At 48.0% G+C, this 17,073-nt stretch overlaps 1 protein-coding gene across 4 annotated transcripts in view; it reads left to right on the forward strand.

Annotated features, from left to right (window-relative positions):
- Positions 1-1,148: 1,148 nt before the first annotated feature.
- Positions 1,149-17,073, forward strand: part of arhgap44a (Rho GTPase activating protein 44a) — a 37,589-nt gene continuing 21,664 nt past the window's right edge. For all 4 annotated transcript variants that reach the window (XM_076265487.1, XM_076265485.1, XM_076265486.1 and 1 more), the window contains exons 1-3: positions 1,149-1,420; positions 16,190-16,229; positions 16,455-16,574. In XM_076265487.1, coding sequence (XP_076121602.1) covers positions 1,368-1,420; positions 16,190-16,229; positions 16,455-16,574 — 213 coding nt within the window. In that variant the 5' untranslated portion in view covers positions 1,149-1,367. The remainder of the gene's footprint in view (positions 1,421-16,189; positions 16,230-16,454; positions 16,575-17,073) is intronic.

Raw genomic sequence — 17,073 nt, forward strand, 5'->3', positions numbered from 1 at the left:
CTTGAAATACTTTTCCATTCCCCCACAAAACCTTTGTGTTCACTCCCAGTACTTTTGTGTTCACTCCGAAAACGTTTCCATCCCCTGAATAGTTTTGTTTTCCCTCATCAATTTGAAAGCATTTGTGCCCTCATGGGCTTCTGTGTGACACTTATTTCCATGTGTTTTTAAAAAAAGGCAAAACACTGTGAAATGCTGCTTACTGAGTAGTGGTCACTTGAAAAGTGACTGTTGACCAGTGTCAGGATGACAGATTTAATGCAGCTGCTTGCATTTCTGATGCAATTTCAGAAGACAGGCTTAGCTTTTCTGAAGCGAGGACTATTTTTGTCAGTGACTGTAATAAACTATATTGGATAGTGTACACACCAGAATGTATCCTTCTCATGACAATATATGAATGGAATTTATGAATGAATTTTGAATGTAAAAAGTAGCCATTTGTTACACAATATTAATGTATCATTATCATTAATTTCTCAAGATGTCAAAGGCAAAGCCAAGGTCATAACTTTATGCTTGGCAGGTGACAGCATTATGTAAAAAAAAACGTCTACATTTTAGTGAAATCACACAAACATTATGGTTTCCATGTGGCTATCCATTTACATTCAGAAATGTGAATTATTTGTCCTTCTACTGCGCCGTGTCAATAAAATATCAAACATGTGTTAGCAAAACTGAACCACCTGAGGGCGGTGTTTTCACATGGCTATGGCTGTCTCATTTATTTACTGTTCCTGCTGTCGACTCTGGTCTATGCATTTCCAAACGATCAATCTCCCTGTGCAATATCAAGTTGATTTTGAATCATTTTTGGTTGTGCAGCTGGTGCTGAAATTACATCCCAACAACTTCAAGCTTTTTTAAATGGCCGTGTCTTGTGACTAGGCTACAGTGAGTTTAAAGTAGGCTAGAACATTCTACTACGTCCCATTTTCTGGCGCGACCATCCAAAAACACAGATATTATTTTGAACCGGTCTTTCCTCCCTCACAGCCTCGCTCTCGACCAGCAGCCTATCTGAGGCATCGGCTGATGAGGAAAACCGATTTTGGAGTCGTGACTAATCAGAACTACTTTTCCCAGCATGCAAGAGCGTACAGCGGCTTCTTGTCGTTATGCTGTCACTTTGCCCACAGCGTAGAGTTGCCCCAGCATCTCCTCATAGGGAGTAGCCGTATGTGGAGGAAAATGCATTGAAAATATGTCTTTCAGATTTTTCCGTGCGTGTTTCCAATTGCAATGAAGGAAGGGAATTGCGACAGGGCGGATTTTTCTCGTGTGCCGCACCGGAATACGGGCCTTTATTTTCAGAGATATGCGGAGTCTTTTTCGCTCTAGGTGTTAACGCAGAAAAATACAAGATGAAGAAGCAATTCAATCGAATGCGACAGCTTGCCAACCAGACGGTAGGCAGGTAAGCATTGCCTCCCCGCTGTTCCGTCACGGAATTGAACGCCTTGAGGTGTTGGGTTTGGGAAATCTGAGAAAGTTTGAATGGGGAAATCCTCCTTATCAGAATGAGTTGTCTAATGATGCTATTCCAGTGATTTATGGAAACTACCTGGCTATGCAACTGCCGTAGAGTCAGCCTGGCGATGCTTCTGCTGCACAATCCTCTTAGAAAGATCCATTTCAGGCTTCTTGTTATACCAGAAGTGAAAGTCCTAATTGCGTTGCCAATGGTCTCATTTGCGTAATGGGCTAACGTTACTGCAGAGGTAGAGAGGCGCAATGCCCTCAGAAGATCCCTACAGCGATGTTACACACGCTTACTCGCCCTCACCAAATGTTTTATCATCGGGGCTAATAGAAAAATATAAATTATTTTTGACAATAGATATCATTTGGCGATCTCTGTACGAGAGGTCAGGATATTGCATACCATCAATGTCAGCAAGGCTTCTAGGATGCTTTTACAGCTGATGCAGACGGATGCGGTCTATGCGACGTGCGAGGAAAATGGAAAAGGTGCAATGTTTTCCAGTACGCAGTAATCTCTGCTACGGTCATCTAAGAGAAAGCAGAGTGGTTCCATCTCACACCCATATCATGACCATTTCTCCCGCGCCGTTGCAGACCAAAGCTTTGCATCCGAGGTGCACTAAGGCACATGGATCTACTGTATCTTGCAGAGTATATTGACTTCCATAAAATAACTATTACATCCAATCACGGTCTCTTTCCGTCGCACGCCCACTATGAAATCACCCACCTATTTGGATGAAATATCTACTGTGGTTATTTGACAAGGTGTTTTCTCCTGGTGATAGTGTCATGCTAATTTGTGTTTCTCTGATGTGCAGCTATTGACCTTTCACATTGGTAGACTGTGTGTGTCTCTCAGCACCCCCGCCCTATCTCAGGGCCTGCTTTTCACCTATGGAGGCAGCTTGTGAACTACGTGGCACTGTGTGTGTGGAGGGGGGGGGGGGCATAAGGTGTGTGCACCATTCCGTGACATATCGTAATGGGAGATAGTGGCTCTTAGTTGTGTGTCTTCATTTCAGATAGTGAGCACTTGGTTTGTGGAAATGTCTGCCACCACAGTATTGTTTTTCTCTACTGTTATGGTCAGTAGAGGCCAGCATCAGCAGCAGGGGCATTGGAGAGGTGTCAATCAGTAACCACTGGCTCACGCAGTGCCGGATTTCCCTTTGGACGTTGCTCTGTGCGTGCCAAAGTGTGTGTGTGTTAGAGAGAGTGTGTATGTGTGTGCTTGTATGTGCAGCTCCATACTGTTTCACAAGGTGTGTGTGTGTGAATGTGTGTGTGTGTCTGCATTGTGCACATGTGTGTCAGTAGGTGTGTGGGCACGGCAGCATCCGTGTTAATGCCTGCGTAGCTGACAGTGGTTAATGCCTCCGGCGTGATGGTATTCTCAGCATGCAGTCTGGACTGCCCCTCGGTCCACTGGCATGAGCCTGCTGAGGCATTCTGTCGGCAGCGCCCCGGAATAATGAGCAACAACTTGTTTCCCAAACAACAGGGTGCTGCGAGTAATGATTAAATCCTACAGGACCGGAGAGGTCAGGCCAGTCCAGACTGTGTGACAGCGGAGGGAAACAAGGGGCGACACTTCACCTGCGTCACACAGCAGCACGCCTCTGCACACAGCCCAGTGTCACAGCCCAGCAGCACTCTCAACACACACACACACATTACACAAACATACACACACATGCATATGCACACGCACATACATACACACACACACACACACACACACACAAACACACACACACACACTCACACACACACACACACACATACACACACACACACACACACACACACACATACACACACATACGTACACACACACACACACACACACACACAAATACAGACAAGGGCTTTGAAATCTGACATTGTCCTCTGAGGGACATTGACCTTCAGGTAGCGTGTTGAACACCTGGGATGACACCACATAGATGCAGGTGTCTGCCATCCAAATATGCTGTACCTCTCATTGTTAAAGAAATGCACAGCTCTGATTGTCATGAGGTGTTATTACACTGTAACAGCACTGTCATTTTTAGATCAGTTAGCGTATCAGAGCCCCTAAGCCCTAAAAGCGCTTCAGAGCACTAACCTAAAGTAGTTAGCACATGGAAATAACTCATGACTCATTTGATTAGTGAATTGCAGAGCCCTCAGTTATAAGACTGATGTCGACGTTTGTTTCCATTACACTTATGATTTATAGATGACTTTATTAATATGTGTTACTTCATAAATCAATGGTTTGGTTTATGTCCACGCCTCTTTTCTCTTTCTGGGTTAATGGGGTATTTTTATCAAACCAAAGGGCTGGAGGTATATGTTTGCGGTTTCAACAGGCTCAGTTCCATCTGGGAGGGAGGCTGTGTCCCCTTTTGAAAGTATGTCACAGACAGCAAGAGAAAGGGAGAATAGAGAGAGACTCTAGAAAGTGAGGGAGGATTGTTACTGTGCTAGCTATCAATATGCATACAGTAATGTTTATATTTCACTGCATTTTGGAGTGTCAGAAGAGGCTGTTATACCAGTTATGTTCAGCTTAACTTTATGGAACACTTCTGGACGGGCTTTCTGGATGGGCCTATGGTTGCAGTGGAGGGCATAGACAAATGTGTGCACAGAGATTAATGGTCCAGTGTGATGAACACATTTCACACAGACACACACACACACACACACACACACACACACACACGGAAGCCCTCTTCACTGTTTTCCTCTCAGCTTGCTAAACACTTGAGTCATTGGACGTGTCAGTCGGCCCGGGAGGCTGTCATCTGTGTAATGGACGATGCTTATTTTACACTCATTTCAGTGCAGTTGCCACACATTACAGTTCTTTTATCTCCGTTTTTATGATATACATGCGCCGGGGCGCCCCGTCTCGCTGGTTCTGAGGACTTTAAATAGCATCATCGCTTTCCTCTCATGTCTGGTGTCATCTTAACGCGCCGTAGTGAAGTTTGCCGTTACCTCGCCGTGGCATCACTCATGCGGTGACACGTACTGCATCAAGCCGCGTCTTCAACTCGCGAGGACTGCACCGCGTCGCTGTCTCCCCCCGACTTGATTTATGCGACTCGTTCTCAACTCTTAGGCCAGGGGTTCTGCTGAAGGTATTGGTCCTGGAAAGCCCAGCGAGAGGCAATCAGTGGTGAAACGTTGAGCTTGGGGTATGGAGGGGCGGCGTAACATCTCATCTGGAGTGTTCTCCCAGAGTCAGATTGATTACCGCTCCCTCCACGGTTTCTCTTAAAGACTCTCCTCTCCGCCAGCCAAGCAGGATCGTTACTACAGCCGGCCAGATTATTGTAGTTTTGCAGCTATTTGTCTGGGTGCTCCAGTAGTATGCAGTTCAATTCAATTCAAGATGGGGTGCTCGGACTGACCAAGTTCGTTGGGTTCAAGCGTCAGGGAAGGGACATTTTAAAACTCAAACACTGAGAAAATATGTGGCATCCATTCAGTGTTGACTTGGAGAAGGTAGAATGTGTTGTAGGCCTACTTGGCATGCTGTGGATGTTGTCCACTTAGGTAACCTGGTGAGGAGTGGTGATGTGAAGCGTCAGTCATGAGGGTGGTGTCAGATGCCCCCCCCCCCCTCTCTCTCACACACACACACACACTCCCTCTCCCTGCCGTGGCCTAGTTTTGGATGGGAAGCCTGGCCCTCATAGGGATCGTAGAAGGTGTGCTGCTGCGTCAGCACCTCTCTCTGTTCACTCAAGCTGACGCCGGTGGGCTCCGGAACGCCACGTGACTGCTGATGGGGGGGTTGGGAGGAGGGGTTGGTGGATGTATCCACACTCGGCACAGTGGATTTCCACTAACCGCCCAGTTCCATCAGCCATCCGCGGAACGCGCCGTGGGGGACAAGGCACTCGGCAATGCAAATCACGGCCCGCCGCTCGGTAAGAACGCCATTAAGGCATTTCCCCGCAGCGCACAGATCTTATTGAGATAGCATCCATAGGCAGCTCGGCTTATCAGTGCTGGCATCTCCGCTGTGTCCTCTTTCTTTTACTACACAATAACTGGGCCATTAGCATAGCCTTAATGGCACAATCTGATTGCCTTTAAGTTTTTTGGCAGGTACTTAAGGAATGGTATTTTTATATTAAGCTTTACTCTTAATCTCTCATAGCATTTCCTATCTGAGTTTTTTATCTCCTATTTGCACCGAGGAGAGTAATAGGACTAGATGAGAGGGAGACATTTTTATGTCGGCCTCGATTTTAGTGCACCTGCCATCTCTGTGAGTGGTCGGCCCAAAGTAACTCTAAATCCACATGTAGACGGGGTACAAATGCTGCCTAAGGTATCCCTGTTTACGCCCAATTCATCCATATGTGAGTGTTGTTTCAATTCATACTGTTTGCCTTCTAACTCGAGGCCAAATCCATGTCATGGATATTAGTTACTGTAAAGTCTGAAAGGTCAATGTAGCTGCACCATTAAAATCCGCCTATTTGTTTTGGCTTTATAGGCTAAAACAAGGACTCTTCCAAAATTGCATCTCAAAGGTCAGGAAAAATATGAGTGCTGAAACCACCTCAGTACTTTCCAGAAGGTTTCTTTTTCTCCTCCTCCCCCACATATTTCTCTCTCTCATTCTCTCTCTCTTTCTCCATCTCCATCTCTCTCTATCTCTCTCTCGCTCCATCTCTCTGCCCATTCTCTCTCTCTCCCTCTCTCTGACACAAACTCTCTCTCTCACACACACACACACACACACACACACACACACCAGGGCCCCATCCTTTGGAAATAATCCCCATGATTGTGCGAGTAATAGATTTGTGGAAAGCAATTAGAGCCACGGCTGCATCTCTCCATACCCTGGGTCCAATTACGAGAGAATAGCCACCATTTGGAGGCCGCTGCTGCTGCTGCCGCCACCGCCGGAACTCACCTCCCCACCTCTCCCATCCACTTTTGGATGCACTCTCTCTGGGACGGAATGTGCTGCGGCCGAGTATGCGTGCCATCTCTGATGACATCCCACTGACCAGAGGCGAGAGGCTGAGTTTGGACGATGAGCCTCAACTATCAAACCAGCAAGAGATGTGATGAAATGTGTTTGTGATGGAGAGAGAAGAGAGAGAGGGGTGAGTGAGTGAGTGAGAGAGAACGAGACAGAGAGAGTATGTTTGTGTGTGTGTGTGTGTGTCTGGGCACGTTTTTTGGGAGTGGTATCCTTCGTTGCTGATATCCCGCTGATTATTGTACCACTGCCATCGGCGGACTGTTTTGGGTGGGGTCCCCAGACCATAGCATGAATGCCATGTTATTTTAGAGCTGCTCTCAGCTCCCTGCCAAGCCGAACAAAGCCTTGCATCCCTGCGCCCTGCGCTAACACAGACACAGATCGACGTGAGAAAGGCCCAAAAGCATCAGTGTTTCCCACAGAATTGAATTCTATTTGTGGTGATATGTTTGTAGAATTAACTTGAATGCAACAGTTTTTAACCAATTAGTGCAACATGGTTATGATGCTAACCAGCTTTTAAGCACAATTTAGTACAACCTGGAAAATCATTGTGTGGTGGTCAATGTCGATATTGTGCTGGGCCGCCACAAATAAGTCAATGTATAGGACGCACACATCTGTGAGCCTACAAGTGACACTGTTTCAATATTATAACCTAAAAGTTATAACCTCCTTAGTGGTCCAGGAATTCCAGCAGTGTGATGGCTCAGATAAGCCATGAGGAATGAACCAGTGAGTTCCAGTGGAGCTGCTTTAATCCCCTGTGTGCAGAGCACAGCCAAGGATGGCATCATCGAGATGCCTGTCGGCGTGTCCTTGAGATCCACCAAGGTTGATGCAGGAGGCATGAACGACGTGTCACTGGTCAATAACGGAGTCCAGCAGGATTAGCCCACCTACAGTATAGCTCACCAGCCTCCGTAGCATCCTCACTGCCATGGCAACTGTTAGCACAGCATGTTTAAATGGATTTGAATAAGTAATGCAGACGTTTTGACTGGAGTAGGGTTCATTTGTCCTCTATCATAATTACTCTACCTTGTTGTTGGTAATGGGTTTGGTCTGAAATGAAGGGCGCACAATGAAGGGAAGTAATACAGTGTAACCTAATTCTCTCCCTGCTTGAGTGTTTCATGGCATCAAGGCATAAGCTCGTATGTGGAGCGCGTCCTTGGCCTCTTGAAACAAACCAGCGACGTCAGCAAATGTCAGTGGGATGACTTACCCCATTTGCCATCAATATTCCTCCCTTCTGTGTGTGTGCACGGTGAATAGCGGTTGTTATTTTGATAGTGTAGTCTTGTTGTAGCTTTTATTCCAGCAGAAAAGGTCTGGGTCTTTGTAGAGATCAAAGAGATTAGACAATACTGAATAGCTAAAGGAGGATAGGGGAAGAGAGGTGACAAGATGGAACATGACCAGTAGACAGGGAAATGATTGAAGACAGTGTATGTGTGTGTGTGTGTGTGTGTGTGTGAGAGAGAGAAAGAGAGAGTGAGATCTTAAACAGAGGACACTGCTTTGGAGAATGTTGAACTGGGCAATAAGAGAGAAAAACATTTGGCACCGAGGACACATGTTCATAATGGAGATTTTGAGGAAATAGGGTTCAGATGGTATTGGGTGACCACTGCGTCATGTTTTTTTGTTGTTGAAGAGGTAGCACCCCACCCAGAGTCCTTAGAAAAATAAATGAGTGTTGGCTCATGGAAAAGTGTGTGCAGCATGTCCAGTGTGAGTCACTCTCCATCCTCTCTGGTGTCTGCAGATCTTTGATAAGCCTTCACTGTATTTTGGGAGCATCATGTGAGCCAGCCCCGTCCCTCCCCAAAATTGTCTTTTCTCCGCCAAAACACACAGAAGCCGCACACATACATGCACACACACACACACACACACACACACACACACATACACACACACACACACACACACACACACACACACACACACACACACAAGGAGAGAGAGAGAGAGAGATAGAGATCACACTATCACACTGTTTCACACTGCACCTACAGCTGGAGGCCTGTTAATGTAACTGGAGGAACCCTAACTCTATAATCTCAGCATAGTAATTTATCATGAATTCCTCAGTTGATCTGTTGTGGTATGAAACACTGTCGCAGTGCTCCCTTAATACATCCTGCCTGCAGTACTGTATGAATGTGTGGTACACACGTGTATACGTGTGATATACACCATTCTTAATCATATTTGATGTTCATTTCATTTGCTCATTTGTACATTTGACTATTGTCCTAGTGTAATGAGGCATTTTCTGCATTATGTCTTGGCACTTGATGAGGACATGGAAATCTTGAATCTGGTTGCCTAGTAACATCTTTTAAAAGGGAAATGTCCCTCTCCCTCTCTCTCTCTCTCTCTCTCTCTCTCTCTCTCTCTCCTTGCCCACACGTTATTAATGATGTGAGAGCCTTGGGAGGGACATATTGCAAAATCTACTGAAATATCCTCCATGCCTCCATCCTTGCAGCCCTGCTTAAGGCTGCAGTTGGAGGTCAGAATACCAAGGTAACTTTGGATGTCTGACAGCTCTGGCTGCACCTTCCGTGTTGTAGACTCTAGTGCTGTATCATTTGTCTCATTGTAACAGTATTTGGAGATTACAATGTCCAGTTCAGTTCTCTGAGTCTCAAGTTGTGTATTCCTCACTTAAACAGACCACCCTTCATGTAGAAAGTTATCCGAGATAATTCAGTACTTGCCTTCCCAAAACAATTTTACTGGCTGAATGGTTCTCCCTGGACGTTTGTGTGTGTGTGTGTGTGTGGTGTGTGTGTGTGTGTATGTGTGTGTCGCAGTTATTCTTGCATACTTAACAAAGCTGCGACCTAGTTTGCTGGACAACTCCAGTAAGTGGGTTTTTCTGTTTCAGTAGCCTGGTAGCATTCCCCTCTGTCTTCTCCCAAGTCTTGTCTGCCTGGAGTAGAAAAACTCTCTGGGTCTCTCTCTCTCTCTCTCTCTCTCTCTCTCTCTCTCTCTCTCTCTCTCTCTCTCTCTCTCTCTCTCTCTAGCGTGATTTGGCTTTTTGCTCAGCAGAAGAAAAAATTCACCCATTGGCTGGCTCGAAATGGTGTGAAGTTACCAATGTCATGCCATTGCTCCCCGTCCCTCGGCCCCTGCCTCTCCCTCTCTTCCTCTCTCACTCACTCCTACTCCCTCCTCTCTCACTTTCTCTCTCTCTCTCACACTCCCACTCTCTTTCTCTCTCCCTATCTTTTTGTGTTTGTCCCTCTATCCTCCTCTCTCCAACCAACTCTCTCTCCCTCTCTCTCTCTCTGTCTTTCTCTTTCTCGCTGTCTCTCTCTTGCGCGCGCTCTCTCTCTCACTCACTCCCACTCTCTTTCTCTCCCTATCTCTCTGTGTTTGTCCCTCTGCCCTCCTCTCTCCAACCCACTATTCCATTGCTCTTTGTCTCTCTCTCTCTCTTCCTCTCTCTCTCCCTCTCTCTCACTCTCTCTCTCCCTCTCTCTCTCTCTCTGTGCCCTGTGCTGGCAGGTTAGCGGCGTGGGTGGGTGTTTTTTTCTTTCAGTGTGAAGGCAGTAGTCAGAGCAGCTGCCTCTGCAGGTTAGACAGCCAGCGTTCCAGCGACAGTGAGGAGAACACACTCCCTCTCCTCTGACCAGGCCGTCCATCCTCTGGCTCCACATCAGTCCAACCCCGTTGCTTCTATTTTATTCAGATATCATTATGTGTACACATGAATAATTTATGCTCTCATATGTCTGTGTGTGTGTATGTGTGTGTGTGTGTGTGTGTGTGTGTGTGTGTGTGTGTGTGTGTGTGTGTGTGTGTGTGTGTGTGTGTGTGTGTGAGTGTGATCCTTAAGGGCAGAAAAGAAGAGAGAGAAAGAGCAAGAGAGCCTGCCTGTCCAAATATTAAATACATGTGAAATGAAATGGAGCCTTATGTAAGGAGGGTTAGTGTATGAGGGTTGAGCTGTGCTGTGCTCTCTGTTTGACCCAGGTCCACCTGCTATTTAATGGTGGACCCAGCACATCTGGTGGAGCGTCCGACTGAGAGGCCGGGTCAGATAATCAGGCATCAGTCACAGCTCAGGAAACCCCACTCCCCGCCTCAAACTACCACTCCCACCACGCACACACACACACAGACACACACACACACATACACCACGCGTTGATTTGTTAAATATTGCAAAGGCAAGGTTGACAAGTTTGAATAGTGAGGGACTTTTGGACTCTTTTTCTCTCTCTCTCTCTCTCTCTCTCTCTCTCTCTCTCACTTTTACTCTCGGTTGTCTCATGCTTCGCTCTCTCACCATAAATCTTGTTTTATTAATACCGCACTCTTGCATTACATCTGTGTGTGTGCTTTTGTGCTGTCTGGTCCCTGTGGCAAAATGACAAAAAAAAAACTGCAACCTTTTCCGCACTCTTTTTCCCTGAACAGAACACCCCACATCCCGCCTGCCTGATTGTCCTGTGCCGACTCTCTCCGTTACTTTGTCTTTTCTCCCTGGATCAAAACGGTTCTTTTGTCACGATCAGTATGAACCGGGCGGACAGAGGTCACCGGTGTGACGTGAAACGTGTGTGAGGTGACAGATAGCGCTGACAGGCACACAGTGATTGTTGCTTGTTGCTGCTCTTCTCCATGCCGTACCTCCCACACCACTCTCTTGCTAGCGCTACCTGTTTGAACTGTAAGCAGATCTAATCGCTAAGTCGCTACAGCATTGTCGCTAATTGCCGTAATGGATGGTAATGCATGCTAATTCATAGCCCTATCTCTGCCTTCAATCATCATCTGCGGCCTCTCTAAGTGTTTACTGCCTGTGGGTATATAGGCTGCAGTGCTTTCCTGTTTTGCAGGCATGTGCTCTGTATGTGTGGGCGCTGCAGAGCTGCAGACTTGATAGGCAGATTACTGTAAGAGTGATGTCCGTGTCCTGAGAGGAAATTCCGCTGTCTGAAAATAAACAAGCCAGAGGAACTGGGCCTCTATCTATCATCCACAACCATCTCAATTGATACAGCCTTTTTCCCTTTGATCCCAGGGCTGGGAGGGCCTTCTCTCGGCTCGGATGTGTGTGTGTATGTGTGTCTGTGTGTGTGTGTGTGCGTGTGTGTGTGCGTGTGTGTGTGCGTGCAAGTGTTTGCTGTTTTGTGGGACTGCATTTGTCCACCATACTCTACCCTGTACAAAACTGAGCCAGAGGAATAGAGGGAGAGAAAGATAGAATGAGTGAAGGAGAGAGAGAGAGAGAGAGATGAGCCTGCTGGCCTGCACAGAAAGCATATGTGCTTGACATGTCAGCCCCCCCCCCCCCCCCAATCCCCCAATGCTGCGTCGGCTTGTCAGATGCGTTTGAAGACTCTCGAGTCAGCAGGAGATGACTACCTCTCCATCGCTCATGGCCACACACCCCATCAGGCTGTGTGTGAGGGCCTCCACTGAAGGACAGCTGCCTTCAGCCCCCCACCCCCCTCTGCCTCAGGCATGTATCTGCTGGGCCCTCCTCTCCCCCCCTCCCCCTACCCCTAACCCAGCAGCAGGCCTCTCTGTGGGGCAGGCCTCTCTGCCCGCCGCTCCTCCCGAGCCACATGGAGGATGACAAGTTCCCAGCTGCGGGGCATCAGAGGGCTGGGCATCAGCTGAGCCAGGCCTGTGGAGGAGGGCAGGGCACTCACAGGACCAGGGCCTGGACGATGTGAGGCAGGCCTTTGGGCTGTTGACATATCTCCACATGTCGACGTGATGCCCAGGCTTCTACTGCACTAGCTAGACTTTCTTTTTTATTTTTGCCCCTTCTTACTTCCCCTCTATCCCTTTTCCATTGTTTTTTTCTCTCTCTCTCTCTCTCTCTGTATCCATTCCTACTCTCTCCATCTGTCTCATTGTTTCTCTCCCTCTCTCTCTCCCTCTGTATTTCATTTCCAATCTGTGCTCCACTCAGTCCAACTCTCCAGAAAGCTGGTTTGTATTAGCGCCGTTCTGAAGGCAAAATGCCCCAGTTCCCATGGCTTTACTCCACTCACTTTGGCATCATACGAGGGACGTTAATCACCGCTCGTTTCCTCCTCCGCCTCATATGTGTGTGACTGTGTGTGTGTGTGTGTGTGTGTGTGTGTGTGTGTGTGTGTGTGTGTGTGTGTGAACGTGGGCATCGTACACTGTGCCGTACACTTCAGAGCTGTGCAGTGCTGATTGACTCTGCCATGCGGTTTACATTTGCATTTAGCACATTCATTTGGCAGAAACTAGCTGCGAGTGAAGCCACAAGCGATACACACACACACACACACACACACACACACTCTCTGGAATAGACTCGCACTGTACAGAAACATCAGAACATGCAGAACGTCAAAACAATTTATGGCCAGTCTAATGCGCCTGGGGTCTCTGAACAAAGCCCGAAAAATCCACAAGAGTCTACCGCTGTGTAATCGTAAATTAAACAATGACTCAATGACTGAGTGTGTTGTGTGTGTGTGTGTGTGTGTGTGTGTGTGTGTGTGCCCACACATCATTTCAATCAAGAGCTAAATACACAGATAATTACTCTGCGTACAGCCCCTCATGCTGTAACAGAACATTAAACCACCACAGCATTGGGCTTTTAACTCAGAAAAGAAGTGCTCGTTGTGAACTTAATTACAACAATAAGACAGCAACAGAGTGCAAATGGTTGCTCTTCAGTAAAACACACACACACACACACACACACACACACAGCCTCTCTGGACAGAACCTGAACCTGAGCAGGAGACGCCTTCAGATGAGGAGGAGGTGGGTGTGGCCTGGATGTGATGTTGGACAGGACGGTGGCGGCGGTGGCGCTCCAGCAGGGCCAGAGAGAAAGGAGGCCAGCGAGGGGAACAGATGGCGGCCATTCTCACTGCTCCACAGGCCCGCTGGCACAGCCTCCCAACTCGGCCCAGCCCGCCGATAAAAATACCCCCATTCTCCTCCCCGCGCACGCCCAGAGCCCAGTGGCATTTTTTGGGGAGGGGGATGGGGGTGGGGTGGAGAAGGACTGGGGGTTGAAATAAATGACAGGGTCCGACATAATGGCTATTATGCTGATTCGTCGTCCACTGAGGCTAGAGTCTCTGTGTCTCGCCGGGGCACAATACCTGGAAGTGGCTGCTCGGCCTGTGGCCGGAAGTGGGACAAGGAGAGAGAGAGGGAGGGACGGAGAGAGAGAGAGAGAGTGCATGGCTGCTGGCCCGTTGGGTCAGACACGCTGTTGTGAGCCGTTATCTTTCGTCCCCCTCAATGTCACACAACAACAGCCCAGCTGGAGCAGGAAGCCCCCCTTCCCCGTCAGAGAGGTGGAATTCCTGGGCAGAGCGTGCCGTGGAGCCCTCCCTCCCTCCCTCCCTTTCATAGGCTCTTCTGAATGAACAGCAAAGGGTTGCTCTCTCTCACTCACTCACTCACTGCACTGCCCTCAGGGAATTCACATGGCTCTGAACACACACACACACACACACAGTTATACATGAACGCATGGTCACACACACACACATGGTCTCTCACACACACACACACACACAGTCATTCACACCCACACATAGTCACAGTGATCACAGACACACACACACACACACATAAACATGGCTCTCTATTCCACCGAGGCCCATGAGTCATTGGACGCTGTCTGCTAATGAAGCCAACCTGGCCCATTTTAACGTGAAAGTCAAACTTTCATCACAATCCAATTAGGGTGATATTAGAACAGGCTGGAACGAGACGTCGGATCCACAAGGGACCCAGAGCCCCTTCGCATGTTCCTGTGGTCACCTCTCTGTAGGCTCCCTGCAGAGCGCCTCTTGTATGTTATATAACTTCAGAGCACCAGGTGTGGAAAAAAGGTGAGATGTTATGCAAGACACATCACTGCGTCGCAGTGCTGCCTGACCTGCCGTCGGCTTTGGCTGGCATTGGACTGACCCTGGACCAGTCGGCGTGCCGATGAGGACCCAGGGGAGGAGATAGGGAGGGAGCGTCCACCTGGGGAGCCGTTCGGCCGCCTGTCACGACCCGTGTTTTGTTTGTTGCTCTTTCCCCTCGGAGCTTGTCCAGGGTGCGGCGCGGCATCACAGCGATTCCAGCTTGTAGCATCTGCTGCGGGCAGCTTGCAAATTAATTTATTATTTTGTTTATTTTTTCGGCTCCAAGCAGAAGGCCACATTCTGGCCTCAGGGCTGCTGGAGAATATTCACACACACACACTGACACTCGTGTGTCTGCTGTCTCGATCCCTCTCGCTCTCTCTCTCTTACACAATCTCCATCTGAGCGTCCATCTGAGTCTCTGAGATCTTACCTAACCGCCCGATTCTGTTTTTACCTCACAGCCATTTGCGAGCCATGCTTTGGGGTTGGCAGTGGACACTAAATGTGTGGTACAGTGCACTGATTTGTGTAGTTCACTGCTGTGTGTTATGCTTGAACAGCGTGCTGTTGTGTTGTGTTGTGTTGTGTGCATTTCCAGTGGCTCCTCTTCCATAACGGCGCTGCTGAAGCTCAACTGAAGTGGACGGATGCACTAGTGGTTATTTTCACTCTCTAACATTAGCACAGGGAGAGAGAGAGAGAGCGCTGCTATGGCAACCTGCTCCCTCCGCATGTATGCAAGACGGCATATGGGTCACGGTAGACTCGCGCGTCACCGGTGGACTGTTTTCATAGCTGCCCTGCTCCTGTGTCTGCATACAGTCCCTCTACATCCCTATTTCACCTGGTAGGTCAGGAACCTGCACACCTCTGACGCGGTTCTAACACACACAAGATGAACTTGACCCTAAATGCACCAGGAGAAAAAAAAACGTTTTGACTTCCTGTATCCTGTTTTGTTTATATCAGTGAGAATATGTTTATGCTTGGAAGATTTCTTAACCATTTGGCAAAGTTTAAGGCAAGTTTGGATTGAATGGTTTCTGAGCCCACTCTCCCAGTCTCCACAAACCCTGAAGCACTGAAAAGACTTCCAGAAATCAGGTTCTCAACCTGGCTGTTGTACATGCAGAAGGGTTTGTGACATTCTCAGCTAATGTTTCCCAATTATACTCATGGGGCTTTCGAGGGGGGCGTGTGTCTGTGTGTGTGTGTGTGTGTGTGTGTGTGTGTGGAGGCACTTGTGTGTATGTGTGCGAGGTTCTGACATACACACCGGGGCGGTGATGTCATTGTGTGCTGACATCACAGCTTGGGAATGAGCGAGCGAGTCCATCTCTGGTGCACACGCCCAGCTCATGCCTGACCAGGGGAAGTCACAGCGAGACCACTTCCCTCATGTTTTCATAGCCTAAGCCGGGGTCAGGATGTAACAAGGCACTGGGATGCGCAAACTCAGTCAGGCCTGCTGTTTATATCTACCAGGGACTGAAAGGGAATCTGCACGCTGAAACCCAGCCAGTTCATGCGGGCTGTTTTCCTGAGTTCCCGTGCTCTTCCATCGATGCTCGCAGATAACCCAAACAACCAAACAAGTTGTCATCACTTTGGCACGGCATTTTGTTTCTAACAAATATTTAATCACGGTCATGGAGCGCATTCCTGGGCGCTTGGTAATTAATCGCTGGAGCACGGGTGAGATTCCCCCAGTGGCTTGTTGAGCTTGTTCTGCTTAAATAATTCAAGCCCTGCCCCTAAGATGCTAATTGTTACTCTTGGTTTTTTTTTTTGCTTGTTTCAGGGCGGAAAAAACAGAAGTTCTCAGTGATGACCTTTTGCAGGTACAGAAATTTTGCAGAGTTAATTGGGGTTCTGTTCTGTGAATGCTTATTAGTGTGTGGTGGGTGTTTATGTGACTGTTTGCGCAGTGCGTATGCATGTGTGTGTGTGTGTGTGTGCGCGTGCGTGTGTGTGTGTGTTGGTGCCAATTTTGTATTTGTTGATGGCAATGCCAATGCTTTCTATGCCCACAGTAGATGCTGACCTGTCTGTCCATCTTTGTGCAGGTGGAGAAGCGCTTGGACCTGGTGAAGCAGGTGTCCCACAGCACCCACAAGAAGCTGAACGCCTGCCTGCAGGGCCAGCAGGGGGCCGATGGGGAGAAGAAATCGGTCAAGTCCCCCGCGGTAAGTGCTCTCGCCTGGCCTCTCCCTCAGTTACACCATCCAGGTGCTGTAGATGGACACATGTCAGATCTATTCCTGGCACTGCAGAGGCAGATTGGTTATGTTACGGTCATTCTGTTGAATTGTGTCAGTAACTGTTCATTGTCTCACTAGTTGTAGTCCTTGGGCCAAAGACCCAAAATATAGCATATCGGTACCATCTGGGTGGGCAAATTGTAGTTGTAATTTTTTTATACCTACACATCCCTAGTTAATAAAGCTTAAAGCTTTTAAAGCTTAGGATGTACTATTTAAGATGATACCAAACTCATATTATACAACACTGACAAGTGTCTTAACCATGGGTTCAACCAGGATAAGCATGCAGGTGTCTAAAATGCGATTTATTTTAGAGGGTGGTTTACTTCATTAGGTGATAACCACAAAAAAGCTCTCAGAGGTCTATCATATCAAAACATAAACTAGGGATGTGGAGGTATAAAAAAAATCACAACTACAA

This window comes from Alosa pseudoharengus, unplaced genomic scaffold (genome assembly GCF_046254945.1).
Source record: "Alosa pseudoharengus isolate Yale_2024_CS ecotype anadromous, Long Island Sound unplaced genomic scaffold, YU_APseudo_1.1 YU_APseudo_1.1_scf_4, whole genome shotgun sequence".
In the NCBI taxonomy this organism is placed as follows: Eukaryota; Metazoa; Chordata; class Actinopteri; order Clupeiformes; family Clupeidae; genus Alosa; species Alosa pseudoharengus.